General features: G+C 32.5%; 1 protein-coding gene across 4 annotated transcripts in view; it reads left to right on the forward strand.

The window, feature by feature from the left end:
• The window catches only part of bahcc1a (BAH domain and coiled-coil containing 1a), an 80,983-nt gene extending 76,630 nt beyond the window's left edge, over positions 1 to 4,353 (forward strand). For all 4 annotated transcript variants that reach the window (XM_087810183.1, XM_087810185.1, XM_087810186.1 and 1 more), the window contains exons 26-28: positions 48 to 1,249; positions 1,319 to 1,555; positions 2,016 to 4,353. In XM_087810183.1, the coding sequence (XP_087666309.1) occupies positions 48 to 1,249; positions 1,319 to 1,555; positions 2,016 to 2,225 (1,649 nt within the window). In that variant the 3' untranslated portion in view covers positions 2,226 to 4,353. The remainder of the gene's footprint in view (positions 1 to 47; positions 1,250 to 1,318; positions 1,556 to 2,015) is intronic.
• The last annotated feature ends 15,560 nt before the right edge of the window (positions 4,354 to 19,913 follow it).

Consider the following 19,913-nt stretch of genomic DNA (forward strand, 5'->3'; position numbering starts at 1 on the left):
TTTTTTTGCATTTGATCTTTGCTAAGATGTTTGTATCTCAACCACAGGTCGACCAAAAGGCTCTGGGAAAAAACAGAATCAGAAGAATGCAACGAATAATAGTAAAAATTCATCACTTTTCACCAATTGGCCTCTGATGATGAGCAGCAGGAAGAGAACATCCCATAATCTCTTCCAACTCAACGGCGCGACCAAGAAGTCTGTGAGACCGAAACAGAGTGACCTTTTCTCCCTGCCTCAGACCCAAACATCCGCCTCGACCCCGGCGAAGGGTCTCTTCAGCAGCAGTTCCTTTGAAGTCGACTCCTTTAGCAGCATCGCGAACGGCTACTCCTCCTTCTGCTCCCAGTCCACTGGGTCGGGTCTGGGTGCTCGAGGTGGAATCTACGGGCAGAGGACCCGACAAGAGGAGGCGCCAACGTCAAAGGGGAGGAAGTCCGGGCACGAATTCATGGTGAAGCTAGACCACGAAGGAGTCATGTCGCCGAAAACGAAGAACAGCAAAGCGCTTCTATTGCGAGGGGCGACGACAAGTCTGTGTGGGATACCCAGGACCCAGTCATACTCGCACCCAGTCCTGCTTGTCAAGGACAACAAGAAAGGCGGCGCCTCCAAGGTGGAACTTCTCATGAAGGGAAATGTCGTACCCAAAAAGCCATCTATGAATACCGGGAAATATGGAGACATGGGCTTCAGTGCTCGCCGAGAATGTCACAGCTCCTACTCCGACCTGGATGATGAGGAGGAAGAGGAGGAGGAGCGGCGTAAGGCGATGGCTGTAGCTTCAGGAGGGTTAAGGACTGCTGGTCATTTTCTCTCTCGTCTTTCTGTTTCCTCCTCTTCTTCCGGGTCCTCCAGTTCCTCGTCGTCAGGGTCTCTCTCCAGCTCCAGCGTCTGTTCTTCTGACAACGACTCGTCCTACAGCTCCGAGGACGAGGAAGGTTCCAGAGTGATGATGCAGAGTTGCTTGTCCTCTCATCGGGGGCTCATACAGACGACTCAGGGCTCCTCAAGGCCAAACCAGCATCCCTTCGCATCTAACGTGGCATCTCCTAAAGGAGCCGAGGACGTCTCCCATAGCAAGTCCCTGAAACGAAAAGAATGCAGCGTTTCCTCTTCCAAACCATCCAAAGACATTGTCAAGAAACCGAGGTTGCACCCTGACGAGCATTCAGTCATTCCAAGGCCCAAGATGTCCGCGTTCCTTTCAGGGAGGCAGACGTGGAGGTGGCTTGGTGACCCGACACAGGTAGGAGTCTTAAGCCATTTTCAAGCAAGACACGTTGTATCATTGTAATAACCTCAATTCTCTCAGCAGAGGCGTGGCCTAAAGGGTAAAGCCAGGAAGCTCTTCTACAAGGCGATAGTCCGAGGTCGTGACATGGTCAAGGTCGGGGACTGCGCCGTGTTCCTGTCGGCCGGGCGACCCAACTTGCCGTACGTCGGTCGGATCGAGAACTTCTGGGAGTCGTGGACGTCCAGCATGGTGGTCAAAGTAAAGTGGTTCTACCACCCTGAGGAGACCAAGCTTGGCAAAAGACATCGAGATGGAAAGGTAATCCACGATAGAGATGCTAGTGCTACAGAACAACTGCCAAGTGTTAAAGAATAAGGGGTTTATTCCTAATGGAAAGAAAACACTGAACACTTTCATCAGTGAGCAGAGAAGCAGATGCTCCTTCCCAGATGCAACACTAATAGACTCAGGGACTCCGCGTGATATTAGACTGTATAATTCTGAATTTGGAGGCAGGAGTGGAATGAAAGATGATGTAATATATTCAATTTTAATCTTTGTATCCTTATTCTTAATACTTCACTTTGTCTTCCCTTGAACTTTGTTCTTTAGTTTGCTCTTTGTTCTTGTTCTCGTTATTATGAAACTTTCTGTATGGAACTGGAATTTCCCGAAGGAGATCTCCAGAGGGACTGATAAAGTCAATATCTCTATCTAACATAAGGTATTTGAAGCTAATGTTTAAGGTGTTAACCAGTCCTGTCTGTCCCTCTTCCAGTACGCCCTGTACCAGTCGTCTCACGAGGACGAGAACGACGTCCAGACAATCTCCCACAAGTGCCGGGTGGTGAGCAGGGAGGAGTACGAACGTCTTACACACAACCAAAAGCCGAACAGTACGAACCCTGACCTCTATTACCTGGCCGGGACGTACGACCCCACCTCGGGTCAGCTGGTCACCACCGACGGGGTTTCCATCATGTGCTGAAACCGAGCACACTACTGAGGGTTTCCACTGGAGGGCACTGTAGGGGGGTAACCTCGAGACGCCAAGCACCAATCTGAGGTTGGACACTGTCGCGATCTTGAGGAAGGGGTCGGTCAGAGAAAGGAAAAAATGCTAGAGGTCCAGACCTTTCAGACAAAACTAATCGATTCAAGACTTTTCTTTGCGTAAAACATTTTTACTGAGCTAATCTGACTGAAATTCCACAGACAACATCTTAAATGTTACGTAGTATTCGACAGCGAGACCTGGATCCCTGCCTAAACCTCATCATTCCAGGGAAGTTGATAAAGATGTAAAATATGTAAAGTTGTGTTGTAAATATTTTGGATTTACCCAAACCAAGCCATACACTTCAGTACCTCTCACCTGTCAGGTGTATAATTGTACAGTCGTTTTCCTGTTGTCAATATGTACATAAAAGCTATTTTATATAGAAGTTTATTGTAAATATAAGATGTATCTTTCCATGTTTGCGATTGATTTATTTTTATATGGGTAAAGAGTATGTTGTTTGTGTTTTCTGATTTCTTTTGAAGTCATTTTCTTTGGGAAGTCGAGATTGAGGAGTGTTGCACTGCGTATAACCTGCTGAGACAAAAAACTGAAGGATTTAGTCAAACGCTATGTTCACATTACAGCTTCCTGCTTCGACTCAATCAGAAATATTCACAGCTCGCTGGGACAGTAGGTGGCAGTAGTGGCAGCAACAAACACAGTAGGGGCGAAGAAGAAGGCGCTACAGCTAACGGACAGCGATGCTTCCTTCAAAAGATTCATAAATCCAGATGGTAATCTAGAATTTTTCTGTGCCTCTTAGATAGATTATCCCATCACTTCCTTTGAGGTATGAATATTTATCGTGATGCTAGCGCTTTAAAACAAAAACAAAAAATCGATGTTAGCATCAGTAGTTAGCGCCTCAGCCTTAGCGTCAAATAGTTCGCTGGTTTGCCGTTAATTCCGGTTTCCTCCCGTAGTCCAAAAATATACAAAGGTTTATGGAGAACTCAAAAAAGTTTTCTAGAGTGTTCCCCGCCTCTCGCCCTAAGTAGCTGGGATAGGCTCATCATTTGGTTCTTAGTTCAAAGTGTCAAATCATAGCGAAGTTATCTGAAGAGACTTAAGATATAATAAAATGCAAGGGTAAATAAAAACGGGTCCAAACGAATCACAATAAGCGACAAAGGGTCCTTTGAAAAAGCAGAAACCTCATCAGAGCCAGACCCAGTTCATATAAAACAGGAATCGGGGGACGTGAGATACTCAGAGTAGCAATGCTGTAACTCGGCCCGATAGAAAAGTTTAAAATTGAGTTGAGTCGAAGGAAGAAGCGGTTTTGTGAACGTAGCCATTAACAGGACGGAGCCTCAGCCTGAAAGACCGGAGGGTCATCCTGTTCTAAAATAGGTCAAGTTACTTTTTAACTTCTGTCATCGATGGGCAGATCCAAGTCGACTGCGATCACGGGTGATTATAAAAACAGTCTGACGAAAAAAAAAAAAAGAGTAACAAACGACCTACAAAAATACCAAAGTGTCTTTTGTGTAAATCTATTTCAAGCACCTGTTATTTAACTTAAAGCAGAGATCACTGGTAACTTAGAGAAGACATATTGGCTTTGCGTCGTGACGATACTGTCTCTGCAGTCTCCTGGGATTTGAAAAATGTCAAGGTACCGCCAAAATAAGAGCGAGAAATGTTCCGTTTGAGTTTCATCCATTGGTCTTATTTTGTAGCGTACACGCACACACCTGACGCTAACTGTGAAGGACAATCAGATTCACAAAGAAAATGAGTGAGGTCAGTCTTTCAGAAGATCTATTGAGGTTTATTTAATTTGTGCCAAGTGTTTTCGTTTCATATGCAATCCTGAGTATTCTGTGTTTTTTTTCAAAAGGTATATTTTGTTGGCCAACTGATTATTTATTGTCATTGTTGCTGTTTGTTCATGCCAAGAGCGCTTTATTAGAATGTGACATTTGTTTTTTTTTTGTTGTTTTTTTTTCTTCTTGGTGTGATGTCGCATTTGCATTTCTTAAATAAAGACGGTCTTGTAGAGGGGCCAGGAAAAAATAGTGAAAAATAAATAAAGCAACACTGGATTCTTCTCAGAAATGTCTGTGAGTCATTTTAGTTTCGCATTTATGTTCACAGTTTGAGGGAAATTATCAATAGAAATTAAGATTCTTAAGCAATTTGACATATAAAAATATAAAACTCAATGACAACATTTTTTTTAAATGAGTTTTCTCACTTATTATTATGAATATAATTGTGACACAAGCCAGTGGGTCACTTCACATATTGATTTATTTACAACAATAAATGAAGACGGCGACAAAATGATTACAAACATTCTCGTTAGCTCGGCCAGAAACTGATCGCTCTGATCTGAGGCAGCTCTGGAAGACACATGATGTGGGTCAGCGACCTTCCCGGTCAAGCCCAAGGCTTATCAGCCTCACCCTCTCCCCTCACCTCACTCAACCACCCACCGACCCACCCGGATGCCCTAATGAGTGCATCAGTCAGTGAACACAAACACACTGATGTTTGACACCACAAACATTTGTGTTGACTGTCGCACGTCCCAGTCTCTGCTTGAGGCGAGTGAAAAATGTCTGGTTCAAGTTTCAGTTAAAATGATGAATACATCTTTATTAATTGTGGTTTCATTTCTACTACTTTAAATATACATATTGTTCACAATAAAACTATTAAAGATTTCTTAAACATGTTTAAACAGTTTTGGCTGCTCATTAAATATATCTTGGTTGTTTATTTATTAATTCTAACAATATATATCAACAATACTTTTTGTCAACCAAAAATGTCACTTAAATATGTCTTTCAAATACAGAAGTAGGCAAATGTTTTTTTTAAATGGGTCAGAAGTTCAATTCTTAATGCTTAAACGTTTTACCTCAGTACGTGGTACTGGACTTACGTGCAAGTCAGTTGAAAAAAATTAGAATGAACTTAAATGAACTGCATGACATAAGATATCATGCTATACTATGACATAAAATACCTTGTTATAGCATCATATTTGAGGTCATGTTATGACAAGGTATTTTATGTCATACTATAGAATTATATTTATGTCATACTATAGCATGATATTTTATGTCATACTATAGCATGATAGTTATGTCATGCGATAGCATGATATTTATGTCATACTATAGCATGATATTTACGTCATACTATAACAAGGTATTTTATGTCATACTATAGCATGATATTTTATGGCATACTTTAGCATGATATTTTATGTCATACTATAGCATGATATTTATGTTATACTATAGGATGATATTTTATGGCATACTTTAGCATGATATTTTATGTCATACTAAAGCATGATATTTTATCTCATGCTATAACAAGGCATTTTATGTCATGCTATAACAAGGTATTTTATATCATGCTATAGCATGATATTTACGTCATACTATAGCATGATATTTTATGTCATGCTATAACAAGGTATTTGATGTCATGCTATAGCATGATATTTATGTCATGCTATAACAAGGTATTTTACATCATACTATAGCATGATATTTTATGTCATACTATAGCATGATAGTTATGTCATGCGATAGCATGATATTTATGTCATACTATAGCATGATATTTACGTCATACTATAACAAGGTATTTTATGTCATACTATAGCATGATATTTTATGGCATACTTTAGCATGATATTTTATGTCATACTAAAGCATGATATTTTATCTCATGCTATAACAAGGCATTTTATGTCATGCTATAACAAGGTATTTTATATCATGCTATAGCATGATATTTACGTCATACTATAGCATGATATTTTATGTCATGCTATAACAAGGTATTTGATGTCATGCTATAGCATGATATTTATGTCATGCTATAACAAGGTATTTTACATCATACTATAGCATGATATTTTATGTCATATTATAGCATAATATTTTATGTCATGCTATAACAAGGTATTTTATGTCATGCGATAACAAGGCATTTTATGTCATGCTAAAGCATGATATTTTATGTCATATTATAGCATAATATTTTATGTCATGCTACAACAAGGTATTTTATGTCATGCGATAACAAGGCATTTTATGTCATGCTAAAGCATGATATTTTATGTCATGCTATAACAAGGTATTTTATGTCATGCTATAGCATGATATTTACATCATACTATAGCATGATATTTTATCTCATGCTATAACAAGGTATTTTATGTCATGCTATAGCATGATATTTATGTCATGCTATAGCATGATATTTTATGTCATGCTATAACAAGGCATTTTATGTCATACTAAAGCATGATATTTTATGGCATACTTTAGCATGATATTTTATGTCATGCGATAACAAGGTATTTAATGTCATGCTATAGCATGCTATTTATGTCATGCTATAACAAGGTATTTTATGTCATACTATAGCATGATATTTTATGTCATGCGATAACAAGGTATTTTATGTCATGCTATAGCATGCTATTTATGTCATGCTATAACAAGGTATTTTATGTCACACTTTAGCATGATATTTTATGTCATACTAAAGCATGATATTTTATCTCATGCTATAACAAGGCATTTTATGTCATGCTATAACAAGGCATTTTATGTCATGCTATAACAAGGCATTTTATGTCATACTATAGCATGATATTTTATGGCATACTTTAGCATGATATTTTATGTCATACTATAGCATGATCTTTTATCTCATGCTATAACAAGGCATTTTATGTCATGCTATAACAAGGTATTTTATGTCATACTATATTATGATATTTTATGTCATGCTATAACAAGGCATTTTATGTCATGCTATAACAAGGTATTTTATGTCATGCTATAGCATGATATTTACATCATACTATAGCATGATATTTATGTCATGCTATAACAAGGTATTTTACGTCATGCTAAAGAATGATATTTTATGTCATGCTATAACAAGGTATTTTATGTAATGCTATAGCATGATATTTACGTCATACTATAGCATGATATTTTATGTCATGCTATAACAAGGTATTTTATGTCATGCTATAACAAGGCATTTTATGTCATACTATAGCATGATATTTTATGGCATACTTTAGCATGATATTTTATGTCATACTATAGCATGATCTTTTATCTCATGCTATAACAAGGCATTTTATGTCATGCTATAACAAGGTATTTTATGTCATACTATATTATGATATTTTATGTCATGCTATAACAAGGCATTTTATGTCATGCTATAACAAGGTATTTTATGTCATGCTATAGCATGATATTTACATCATACTATAGCATGATATTTATGTCATGCTATAACAAGGTATTTTACGTCATGCTAAAGAATGATATTTTATGTCATGCTATAACAAGGTATTTTATGTAATGCTATAGCATGATATTTACGTCATACTATAGCATGATATTTTATGTCATGCTATAACAAGGTATTTTATGTCATGCTATAACAAGGCATTTTATGTCATACTATAGCATGGAATTTTATGGCATACTTTAGCATGATATTTTATGTCATATTATAGCATGATATTTACGTCATACTATAGCATGATATTTTATGTCATGCTATAACAAGGTATTTTATGTCATGCTATAGCATGCTATTTATGTCATGCTATAACAAGGTATTTTACATCATACTATAGCATGATATTTTATGGCATACTTTAGCATGATATTTTATGTCATGCGATAAGGTATTTTATGTCATGCTATAGCATGCTATTTATGTCATGCTATAACAAGGTATTTTATGTCATACTATAGCATGGAATTTTATGGCATACTTTAGCATGATATTTTATGTCATATTATAGCATGATATTTACGTCATACTATAACATGATATTTTATGTCATGCTATAACAAGGTATTTTATGTCATGCTATAGCATGCTATTTATGTCATGCTATAACAAGGTATTTTACATCATACTATAGCATGATATTTTATGTCATGCTATAACAAGGTATTTAATGTCATGCTATAACAAGGCATTTTATGTCATGCTAAAGCATGATATTTTATGTCATGCTATAACAAGGTATTTTATGTCATGCTATAACAAGGCATTTTATGTCATGCTAAAGCATGATATTTTATGTCATGCTATAACAAGGTATTTTATGTCATGCTATAACAAGGTATTTTATGTCATGCTATAACAAGGCATTTTATGTCATACTATAGCATGATATTTTATGGCATACTTTAGCATGATATTTTATGTCATGCGATAACAAGGTATTTTATGTCATGCTATAGCATGCTATTTATGTCATGCTATAACAAGGTATTTTATGTCATACTATAGCATGATATTTTATGGCATACTTTAGGATCATATTTTATGTCATGCTATAACAAGGTATTTTATGTCATGCTATAGCATGCTATTTATGTCATGCTATAACAAGGTATTTTATGTCATACTATAGCATGATATTTTATGGCATACTTTAGCATGATATTTTATGTCATACTATAGCATGATATTTTATCTCATGCTACAACAAGGCATTTTATGTCATGCTATAACAAGGTATTTTATGTCATGCTATAACAAGGCATTTTATGTCATGCTAAAGCATGATATTTTATGTCATGCTATAACATGATATTTTATGTCATGCTATAGCATGATATTTATGTCATGCTATAGCATGATATTTTATGTCATGCTAAAGCATGATATTTTATGTCATGCTATAACAAGGCATTTTATGTCATACTATAGCATGATATTTTATGGCATACTTTAGCATGTTATTTTATGTCATACTATAGCATGATATTTATGTCATGCTATTAAAGGTATTTTACGTCATACTATATTATGATATTTATGTCATGCTATAACAAGGCATTTTATGTCATGCTATAGCATGATATTTACGTCATACTATAGCATGATATTTTATGTCATGCTATAACAAGGTATTTTATGTCATGCTATAGCATGCTATTTATGTCATGCTATAACAAGGTATTTTACATCATACTATAGCATGGTATTTTATGTCTTGCTATAACAAGGTATTTAATGTCATGCTATAACAAGGCATTTTATGTCATGCTAAAGCATGATATTTTATGTCATGCTATAACAAGGTATTTTATGTCATGCTATAACAAGGCATTTTATGTCATGCTAAAGCATGATATTTTATGTCATGCTATAACAAGGTATTTTATGTCATACTATAACAAGGTATTTTATGTCATGCTATAACAAGGCATTTTATGTCATACTATAGCATGATATTTTATGGCATACTTTAGCATGATATTTTATGTCATGCGATAACAAGGTATTTTATGTCATGCTATAGCATGCTATTTATGTCATGCTATAACAAGGTATTTTATGTCATACTATAGCATGATATTTTATGGCATACTTTAGGATCATATTTTATGTCATGCTATAACAAGGTATTTTATTTCATGCTATAGCATGCTATTTATGTCATACTATAGCATGATATTTTATGGCATACTTTAGCATGATATTTTATGTCATACTATAGCATGATATTTTATCTCATGCTACAACAAGGCATTTTATGTCATGCTATAACAAGGTATTTTATGTCATGCTATAACAAGGCATTTTATGTCATGCTAAAGCATGATATTTTATGTCATGCTATAACAAGGTATTTTATGTCATGCTATAGCATGATATTTATGTCATGCTATAGCATGATATTTTATGTCATGCTAAAGCATGATATTTTATGTCATGCTATAACAATGCATTGTATGTCATACTATAGCATGATATTTTATGGCATACTTTAGCATGATATTTTATGTCATACTATAGCATGATATTTATGTCATGCTATAACAAGGTATTTTACGTCATACTATATTATGATATTTATGTCATGCTATAACAAGGCATTTTATGTCATGCTATAACAAGGTATTTTATGTCATGCTATAGCATGATATTTACATCATACTATAGCATGATATTTATGTCATGCTATAACAAGGTATTTTACGTCATGCTAAAGAATGATATTTTATGTCATGCTATAACAAGGTATTTTATGTAATGCTATAGCATGATATTTACGTCATACTATAGCATGATATTTTATGTCATGCTATAACAAGGTATTTTATGTCATGCTATAACAAGGCATTTTAGAATAGAATAGAATAGAATAGAATAGAAAAGCTTTATTCATCCCCAGAGGGGAAACACACTTTCACAACAGCGCAGTTTAAAAAAATAAAGTGCAAGGAAAAAGAAATAATAAAAGAGATAATACAAAATAAAATAAAAACGATCTTAAGAATATACAATTATTTACAAAAATTAGAAATGTAACACTATTAACAAAATAAAATAGAATAAAATAAAATAAAATAGAAATAAAAACGGGAAAAAAATAAAAAATAAAAAACACACGAGAAGAAAAACACACTACGGATTAGCATCAGGATATTTAAAGTAGAGAGTTAAATATCCTGACACCAGTTGGGATGAAGGACCTTCTATAACGCTCCGTCCTACACTGGGGGTGCCTGAGCCTGCCACTGAAGGAGCTGGCCAGCTCCTCCACGGTCAGGTGCAGTGGGTGAAGAGCGTTGTCCCTGATGGAGGAGAGTCTGGAGAGTGTCCTCCTCTCTCCCACCTCCTCCACCGAGTCCAGCGAGCGGCCCAGGACAGAGCCGGCCCTCGTGACCAGCCTGTTCAGTCTCTTCCTGTCCCGGTCCGTGCTGCCTGCTCCCCAGCAGACCACAGCGTAGCGGATAGCAGAGGCTACCACGGAGTCATAAAAGGTCATATGTCAGGTTTTATGTCATGCTAAAGCATGATATTTTATGTCATGCTATAACAAGGTATTTTATGTCATGCTATAGCATGATATTTATGTCATGCTATAGCATGATATTTTATGTCATGCTATAACAAGGTATTTTATGTCATGCTATAACAAGGCATTTTATGTCATACTATAGCATGATATTTTATGTCATGCGATAACGAGGTATTTTATGTCATGCTATAGCATGCTATTTATGTCATGCTATAACAAGGTATTTTATGTCATACTATAGCATGATATTTAATGGCATACTTTAGCATGATATTTTATGTCATACTATAGCATGATATTTTATCTCATGCTATAACAAGGCATTTTATGTCATGCTATAACAAGGTATTTTATGTCATGCTATAACAAGGTATTTTATGTCATGCTATAACAAGGCATTTTATGTCATACTATAGCATGATATTTTATGGCATACTTTAGCATGATATTTTATGTCATACTATAGCATGATATTTTATCTCATGCTATAACAAGGCATTTTATGTCATGCTATAACAAGGTATTTTATGTCATGCTATAACAAGGCATTTTATGTCATGCTAAAGCATGATATTTTATGTCATGCTATATCAAGGTATTTTATGTCATGCTATAGCATGATATTTATGTCATGCTATTGCATGATATGTTATGTCATGCTATAACAAGGTATTTTATGTCATGCTATAGCATGATATTTTATGTCATGCTATAACAAGGTATTTTATGTCATGCTATAACAAGGTATTTTATGTCATGCTATAGCATGATATTTATGTCATGCTATAGCATGATATTTTATGTCATGCTATAGCATGATATTTATGTCATGCTATTGCATGATATGTTATGTCATGCTATAACAAGGTATTTTATGTCATGCTATAGCATGATATTTTATGTCATGCTATAACAAGGTATTTTATGTCATGCTATAACAAGGTATTTTATGTCATGCTATAACAAGGCATTTTATGTCATGCTAAAGCATGATATTTTATGTCATGCTATAACAAGGCATTTTATGTCATACTATAGCATGATATTTTATGGCATACTTTAGCATGATATTTTGTGTCATACTATAGCATGATATTTTATCTCATGCTATAACAAGGCATTTTATGTCATGCTATAACAAGGTATTTTATGTCATACTATATTATGATATTTTATGTCATGCTATAACAAGGCATTTTATGTCATGCTATAGCATGATATTTACGTCATACTATAGCATGATATTTATGTCATGCTATAACAAGGTATTTTACGTCATGCTAAAGAATGATATTTTATGTCATGCTATAACAAGGTATTTTATGTAATGCTATAGCATGATATTTACATCATACTATAGCATGATATTGTATGTCATGCTATAACAAGGTATTTTATGTCATGCTATAACAAGGCATTTTATGTCATACTAAAGCATGATATTTTATGTCATGCTATAACAAGGCATTTTATGTCATACTATAGCATGATATTTTATGGCATACTTTAGCATGATATTTTATGTCATACTATAGTATGATATTTTATCTCATGCTATAACAAGGCATTTTATGTCATGCTAAAACAAGGTATTTTATTTCATACTATATTATGATATTTTATGTCATGCAATAACAAGGCATTTTATGTCATGCTATAACAAGGTATTTTATGTCATGCTATAGCATGATATTTACGTCATACTATAGCATGATATTTATGTCATGCTATAACAAGGTATTTTACGTCATGCTAAAAAATGATATTTTATGTCATGCTATAACAAGGTATTTTATGTCATACTATATTATGATATTTTATGTCATGCTATAACAAGGCATTTTATGTCATGCTATAACAAGGTATTTTATGTCATGCTATAGCATGATATTTACGTCATACTAAAGCATGATATTTTATCTCATGCTATAACAAGGTATTTTATGTAATGCTATAGCATGATATTTACGTCATACTATAGCATGATGTTTTATGTCGTGCTATAACAAGGTATTTTATGTCATGCTATAACAAGGTATTTTATGTCATACTATATTATGATATTTTATGTCATGCTATAACAAGGCATTTTATGTCATGCTATAACAAGGTATTTTATGTCATGCTATAGCATGATATTTACGTCATACTAAAGCATGATATTTTATCTCATGCTATAACAAGGTATTTTATGTAATGCTATAGCATGATATTTACGTCATACTATAGCATGATGTTTTATGTCGTGCTATAACAAGGTATTTTATGTCATGCTATAACAAGGCATTTTATGTCATACTAAAGGATGATATTTTATGTCATGCTATAACAAGGTATTTTATGTCATGCTATAGCATGATATTTATGTCATACTATAGCATGATATTTTATGTCATGCTATAGCATGATATTTATGTCATGCTATAGCATGATATTTTATGTCATGCTATAACAAGGTATTTTATGTCATGCTAAAGCATGATATTTTATGTCATGCTATAACAAGGCATTTTATGTCATACTATAGCATGATATTTTATGGCATACTTTAGCATGATATTTTATGTCATACTAAAGCATGATATTTTATGTCATGCTATAACAAGGCATTTTACGTCATGCTATAGCATGATATTTACGTCATACTATAGCATGATATTTTATGTCATGCTATAACAAGGCATTTTATGTCATGCTATAACAAGGTATTTTATGTCATGCTAAAGCATGATATTTTATGTCATGCTATAACAAGGCATTTTATGTCATACTATATAGCATGATATTTTATGGCATACTTTAGCATGATATTTTATGTCATACTAAAGCATGATATTTTATGTCATGCTATAACAAGGCATTTTATGTCATACTATATAGCATGATATTTTATGGCATACTTTAGCATGATATTTTATGTCATACTAAAGCATGATATTTTATCTCATGCTATAACAAGGCATTTTACGTCATGCTAAAGCATGATATTTTATGTCATGCTATAACAAGGTATTTTATGCAATGCAATGGCATGATATTTACGTCATACTATAGCATGATGTTTTATGTCATGCTATAACAAGGTATTTTACGTCATGCTAAAGCATGATATTTTATGGCATACTTTAGCATGATATTTTATGTCATACTATAGCATGATATTTTATCTCATGCTATAACAAGGCATTTTATGTCATGCTATAACAAGGTATTTTATGTCATACTATATTATGATATTTTATGTCATGCTATAACAAGGCATTTTATGTCATGCTATAACAAGGTATTTTATGTCATGCTATAGCATGATATTTACGTCATACTATAGCATGATATTTATGTCATGCTATAACAAGGTATTTTACGTCATGCTAAAGCATGATATTTTATGTCATGCTATAACAAGGTATTTTATGCAATGCTATGGCATGATATTTACATCATACTATAGCATGATGTTTTATGTCATGCTATAACAAGGTATTTTACGTCATGCTAAAGCATTATATTTTATGGCATACTTTAGCATGATATTTTATGTCATACTATAGCATGATATTTTATCTCATGCTATAACAAGGCATTTTATGTCATGCTATAACAAGGTATTTTATGTAATACTATATTATGATATTTTATGTCATGCTATAACAAGGCATTTTATGTCATGCTATAACAAGGTATTTTATGTCATGCTATAACAAGGTATTTTATGTCATGCTATAACAAGGTATTTTATGTCATGCTATAACAAGGTATTTTATGTCATGCTAAAGCATGATATTTTATGTCATGCTATAACAAGGCATTTTATGTCATACTATATAGCATGATATTTTATGGCATACTTTAGCATGATATTTTATGTCATACTAAAGCATGATATTTTATCTCATGCTATAACAAGGCATTTTACGTCATGCTAAAGCATGATATTTTATGTCATGCTATAACAAGGTATTTTATGCAATGCTATGGCATGATATTTACGTCATACTATAGCATGATGTTTTATGTCATGCTATAACAAGGTATTTTACGTCATGCTAAAGCATGATATTTTATGGCATACTTTAGCATGATATTTTATGTCATACTATAGCATAATATTTTATCTCATGCTATAACAAGGCATTTTATGTCATGCTATAACAAGGTATTTTATGTCATACTATAGCATGATGTTTTATGTCATGCTATAACAAGGCATTTTATGTCATGCTATAACAAGGTATTTTATGTCATGCTATAGCATGATATTTACGTCATACTATAGCATGATATTTATGTCATGCTATAACAAGGTATTTTACGTCATGCTAAAGCATGATATTTTATGTCATGCTATAACAAGGTATTTTATGCAATGCTATGGCATGATATTTACGTCATACTATAGCATGATGTTTTATGTCATGCTATAACAAGGTATTTTACGTCATGCTAAAGCATGATATTTTATGGCATACTTTAGCATGATATTTTATGTCATACTATAGCATGATATTTTATCTCATGCTATAACAAGGCATTTTATGTCATGCTATAACAAGGTATTTTATGTCATACTATATTATGATATTTTATGTCATGCTATAACAAGGCATTTTATGTCATGCTATAACAAGGTATTTTATGTCATGCTATAGCATGATATTTACGTCATACTATAGCATGATATTTATGTCATGCTATAACAAGGTATTTTACGTCATGCTAAAGAATGATATTTTATGTCATGCTATAACAAGGTATTTTATGTAATGCTATAGCATGATATTTACATCATACTATAGCATGATATTTTATGTCATGCTATAACAAGGTATTTTATGTCATGCTATAACAAGGCATTTTATGTCATACTAAAGAATGATATTTTATGTCATGCTATAACAAGGCATTTTATGTCATACTATAGCATGATATTTTATGGCATACTTTAGCATGATATTTTATGTCATACTATAGTATGATATTTTATCTCATGCTACAACAAGGCATTTTATGTCATGCTATAACAAGGTATTTTATGTCATACTATATTATGATATTTTATGTCATGCTATAACAAGGCATTTTATGTCATGCTATAACAAGGTATTTTATGTCATGCTATAGCATGATATTTACGTCATACTATAGCATGATATTTATGTCATGCTATAACAAGGTATTTTACGTCATGCTAAAGAATGATATTTTATGTCATGCTATAACAAGGTATTTTATGTCATACTATATTATGGTATTTTATGTCATGCTATAACAAGGCATTTTATGTCATGCTATAACAAGGTATTTTATGTCATGCTATAGCATGATATTTACGTCATACTAAAGCATGATATTTTATCTCATGCTAGAACAAGGTATTTTATGTAATGCTATAGCATGATATTTACGTCATACTATAGCATAATGTTTTATGTCATGCTATAACAAGGTATTTTATGTCATGCTATAACAAGGCATTTTATGTCATACTAAAGCATGATATTTTATGTCATGCTATAACAAGGCATTTTATGTCATACTATAGCATGATATTTTATGTCATACTATAGTATGATATTTTATCTCATGCTATAACAAGGCATTTTATGTCATGCTATAACAAGGTATTTTATGTCATACTATATTATGATATTTTATGTCATGCTATAACAAGGCATTTTATGTCATGCTATAACAAGGTATTTTATGTCATGCTATAGCATGATATTTACGTCATACTATAGCATGATATTTATGTCATGCTATAACAAGGTATTTTACGTCATGCTAAAGAATGATATTTTATGTCATGCTATAACAAGGTATTTTATGTCATACTATATTATGGTATTTTATGTCATGCTATAACAAGGCATTTTATGTCATGCTATAACAAGGTATTTTATGTCATGCTATAGCATGATATTTACGTCATACTAAAGCATGATATTTTATCTCATGCTATAACAAGGTATTTTATGTAATGCTATAGCATGATATTTACGTCATACTATAGCATGATGTTTTATGTCATGCTATAACAAGGTATTTTATGTAATGCTATAGCATGATATTTACGTCATACTATAGCATGATGTTTTATGTCATGCTATAACAAGGCATTTTATGTCATACTAAAGAATGATATTTTATGTCATGCTATAACAAGGCATTTTATGTCATACTATAGCATGATATTTTATGGCATACTTTAGCATGATATTTTATGTCATACTATAGTATGATATTTTATCTCATGCTACAACAAGGCATTTTATGTCATGCTATAACAAGGTATTTTATGTCATACTATATTATGATATTTTATGTCATGCTATAACAAGGCATTTTATGTCATGCTATAACAAGGTATTTTATGTCATGCTATAGCATGATATTTACGTCATACTATAGCATGATATTTATGTCATGCTATAACAAGGTATTTTACGTCATGCTAAAGAATGATATTTTATGTCATGCTATAACAAGGTATTTTATGTCATACTATATTATGGTATTTTATGTCATGCTATAACAAGGCATTTTATGTCATGCTATAACAAGGTATTTTATGTCATGCTATAGCATGATATTTACGTCATACTAAAGCATGATATTTTATCTCATGCTAGAACAAGGTATTTTATGTAATGCTATAGCATGATATTTACGTCATACTATAGCATAATGTTTTATGTCATGCTATAACAAGGTATTTTATGTCATGCTATAACAAGGCATTTTATGTCATACTAAAGCATGATATTTTATGTCATGCTATAACAAGGCATTTTATGTCATACTATAGCATGATATTTTATGTCATACTATAGTATGATATTTTATCTCATGCTATAACAAGGCATTTTATGTCATGCTATAACAAGGTATTTTATGTCATACTATATTATGATATTTTATGTCATGCTATAACAAGGCATTTTATGTCATGCTATAACAAGGTATTTTATGTCATGCTATAGCATGATATTTACGTCATACTATAGCATGATATTTATGTCATGCTATAACAAGGTATTTTACGTCATGCTAAAGAATGATATTTTATGTCATGCTATAACAAGGTATTTTATGTCATACTATATTATGGTATTTTATGTCATGCTATAACAAGGCATTTTATGTCATGCTATAACAAGGTATTTTATGTCATGCTATAGCATGATATTTACGTCATACTAAAGCATGATATTTTATCTCATGCTATAACAAGGTATTTTATGTAATGCTATAGCATGATATTTACGTCATACTATAGCATGATGTTTTATGTCATGCTATAACAAGGTATTTTATGTCATGCTATAACAAGGCATTTTATGTCATACTAAAGCATGATATTTTATGTCATGCTATAACAAGGTTTTTTATGTCATGCTATAGCATGATATTTATGTCATACTATAGCATGATATTTTATGTCATGCTATAACAAGGTATTTTATGTCATGCTATAGCATGATATTTATGTCATGCTATAGCATGATATTTTATGTCATGCTATAACAAGGCATTTTATGTCATGCTATAACAAGGTATTTTATGTCATGCTAAAGCATGATATTTTATGTCATGCTATAACAAGGCATTTTATGTCATACTATATAGCATGATATTGTATGGCATACTTTAGCATGATATTTTATGCCATACTAAAGCATGATATTTTATCTCATGCTATAACAAGGCATTTTACGTCATGCTAAAGCATGATATTGTATGTCATGCTATAACAAGGTATTTTATGCAATGCTATGGCATGATATTTACGTCATACTATAGCATGATGTTTTATGTCATGCTATAACAAGGTATTTTACGTCATGCTAAAGCATGATATTTTATGTCATGCTATTACAAGGTATTTTATGTCATGCTATAACAAGGCATTTTATGTCATACTATAGCATGATATTTTATGTCATGCGATAACGAGGCATTTTATGTCATGCTATAACAAGGTATTTTATGTCATGCTATAGCATGATATTTACGTCATACTATAGCATGATATTTATGTCATGCTATAACAAGGTATTTTACGTCATGCTAAAGAATGATATTTTATGTCATGCTATAACAAGGTTTTTTATGTCATACTATAGCATGATATTTTATGGCATACTTTAGCATGATATTTTATGTCATACTATAGTATGATATTTTATCTCATGCTATAACAAGGCATTTTATGTCATGCTATAACAAGGTATTTTATGTCATACTATATTATGATATTTTATGTCATGCTATAACAAGGCATTTTATGTCATGCTATAACAAGGTATTTTATGTCATGCTATAGCATGATATTTACGTCATACTATAGCATGATATTTATGTCATGCTATAACAAGGTATTTTACGTCATGCTAAAGAATGATATTTTATGTCATGCTATAACAAGGTATTTTATGTCATACTATATTATGGTATTTTATGTCATGCTATAACAAGGCATTTTATGTCATGCTATAACAAGGTATTTTATGTCATGCTATAGCATGATATTTACGTCATACTAAAGCATGATATTTTATCTCATGCTATAACAAGGTATTTTATGTAATGCTATAGCATGATATTTACGTCATACTATAGCATGATGTTTTATGTCATGCTATAACAAGGTATTTTATGTCATGCTATAACAAGGCATTTTATGTCATACTATAGCATGATATTTATGTCATGCTATAACAAGGTATTTTACGTCATGCTAAAGAATGATATTTTATGTCATGCTATATTATGGTATTTTA

This window comes from Callionymus lyra, chromosome 15, assembly GCF_982586985.1.
Source record: "Callionymus lyra chromosome 15, fCalLyr1.hap1.1, whole genome shotgun sequence".
NCBI lineage: Eukaryota > Metazoa > Chordata > Actinopteri > Syngnathiformes > Callionymidae > Callionymus > Callionymus lyra.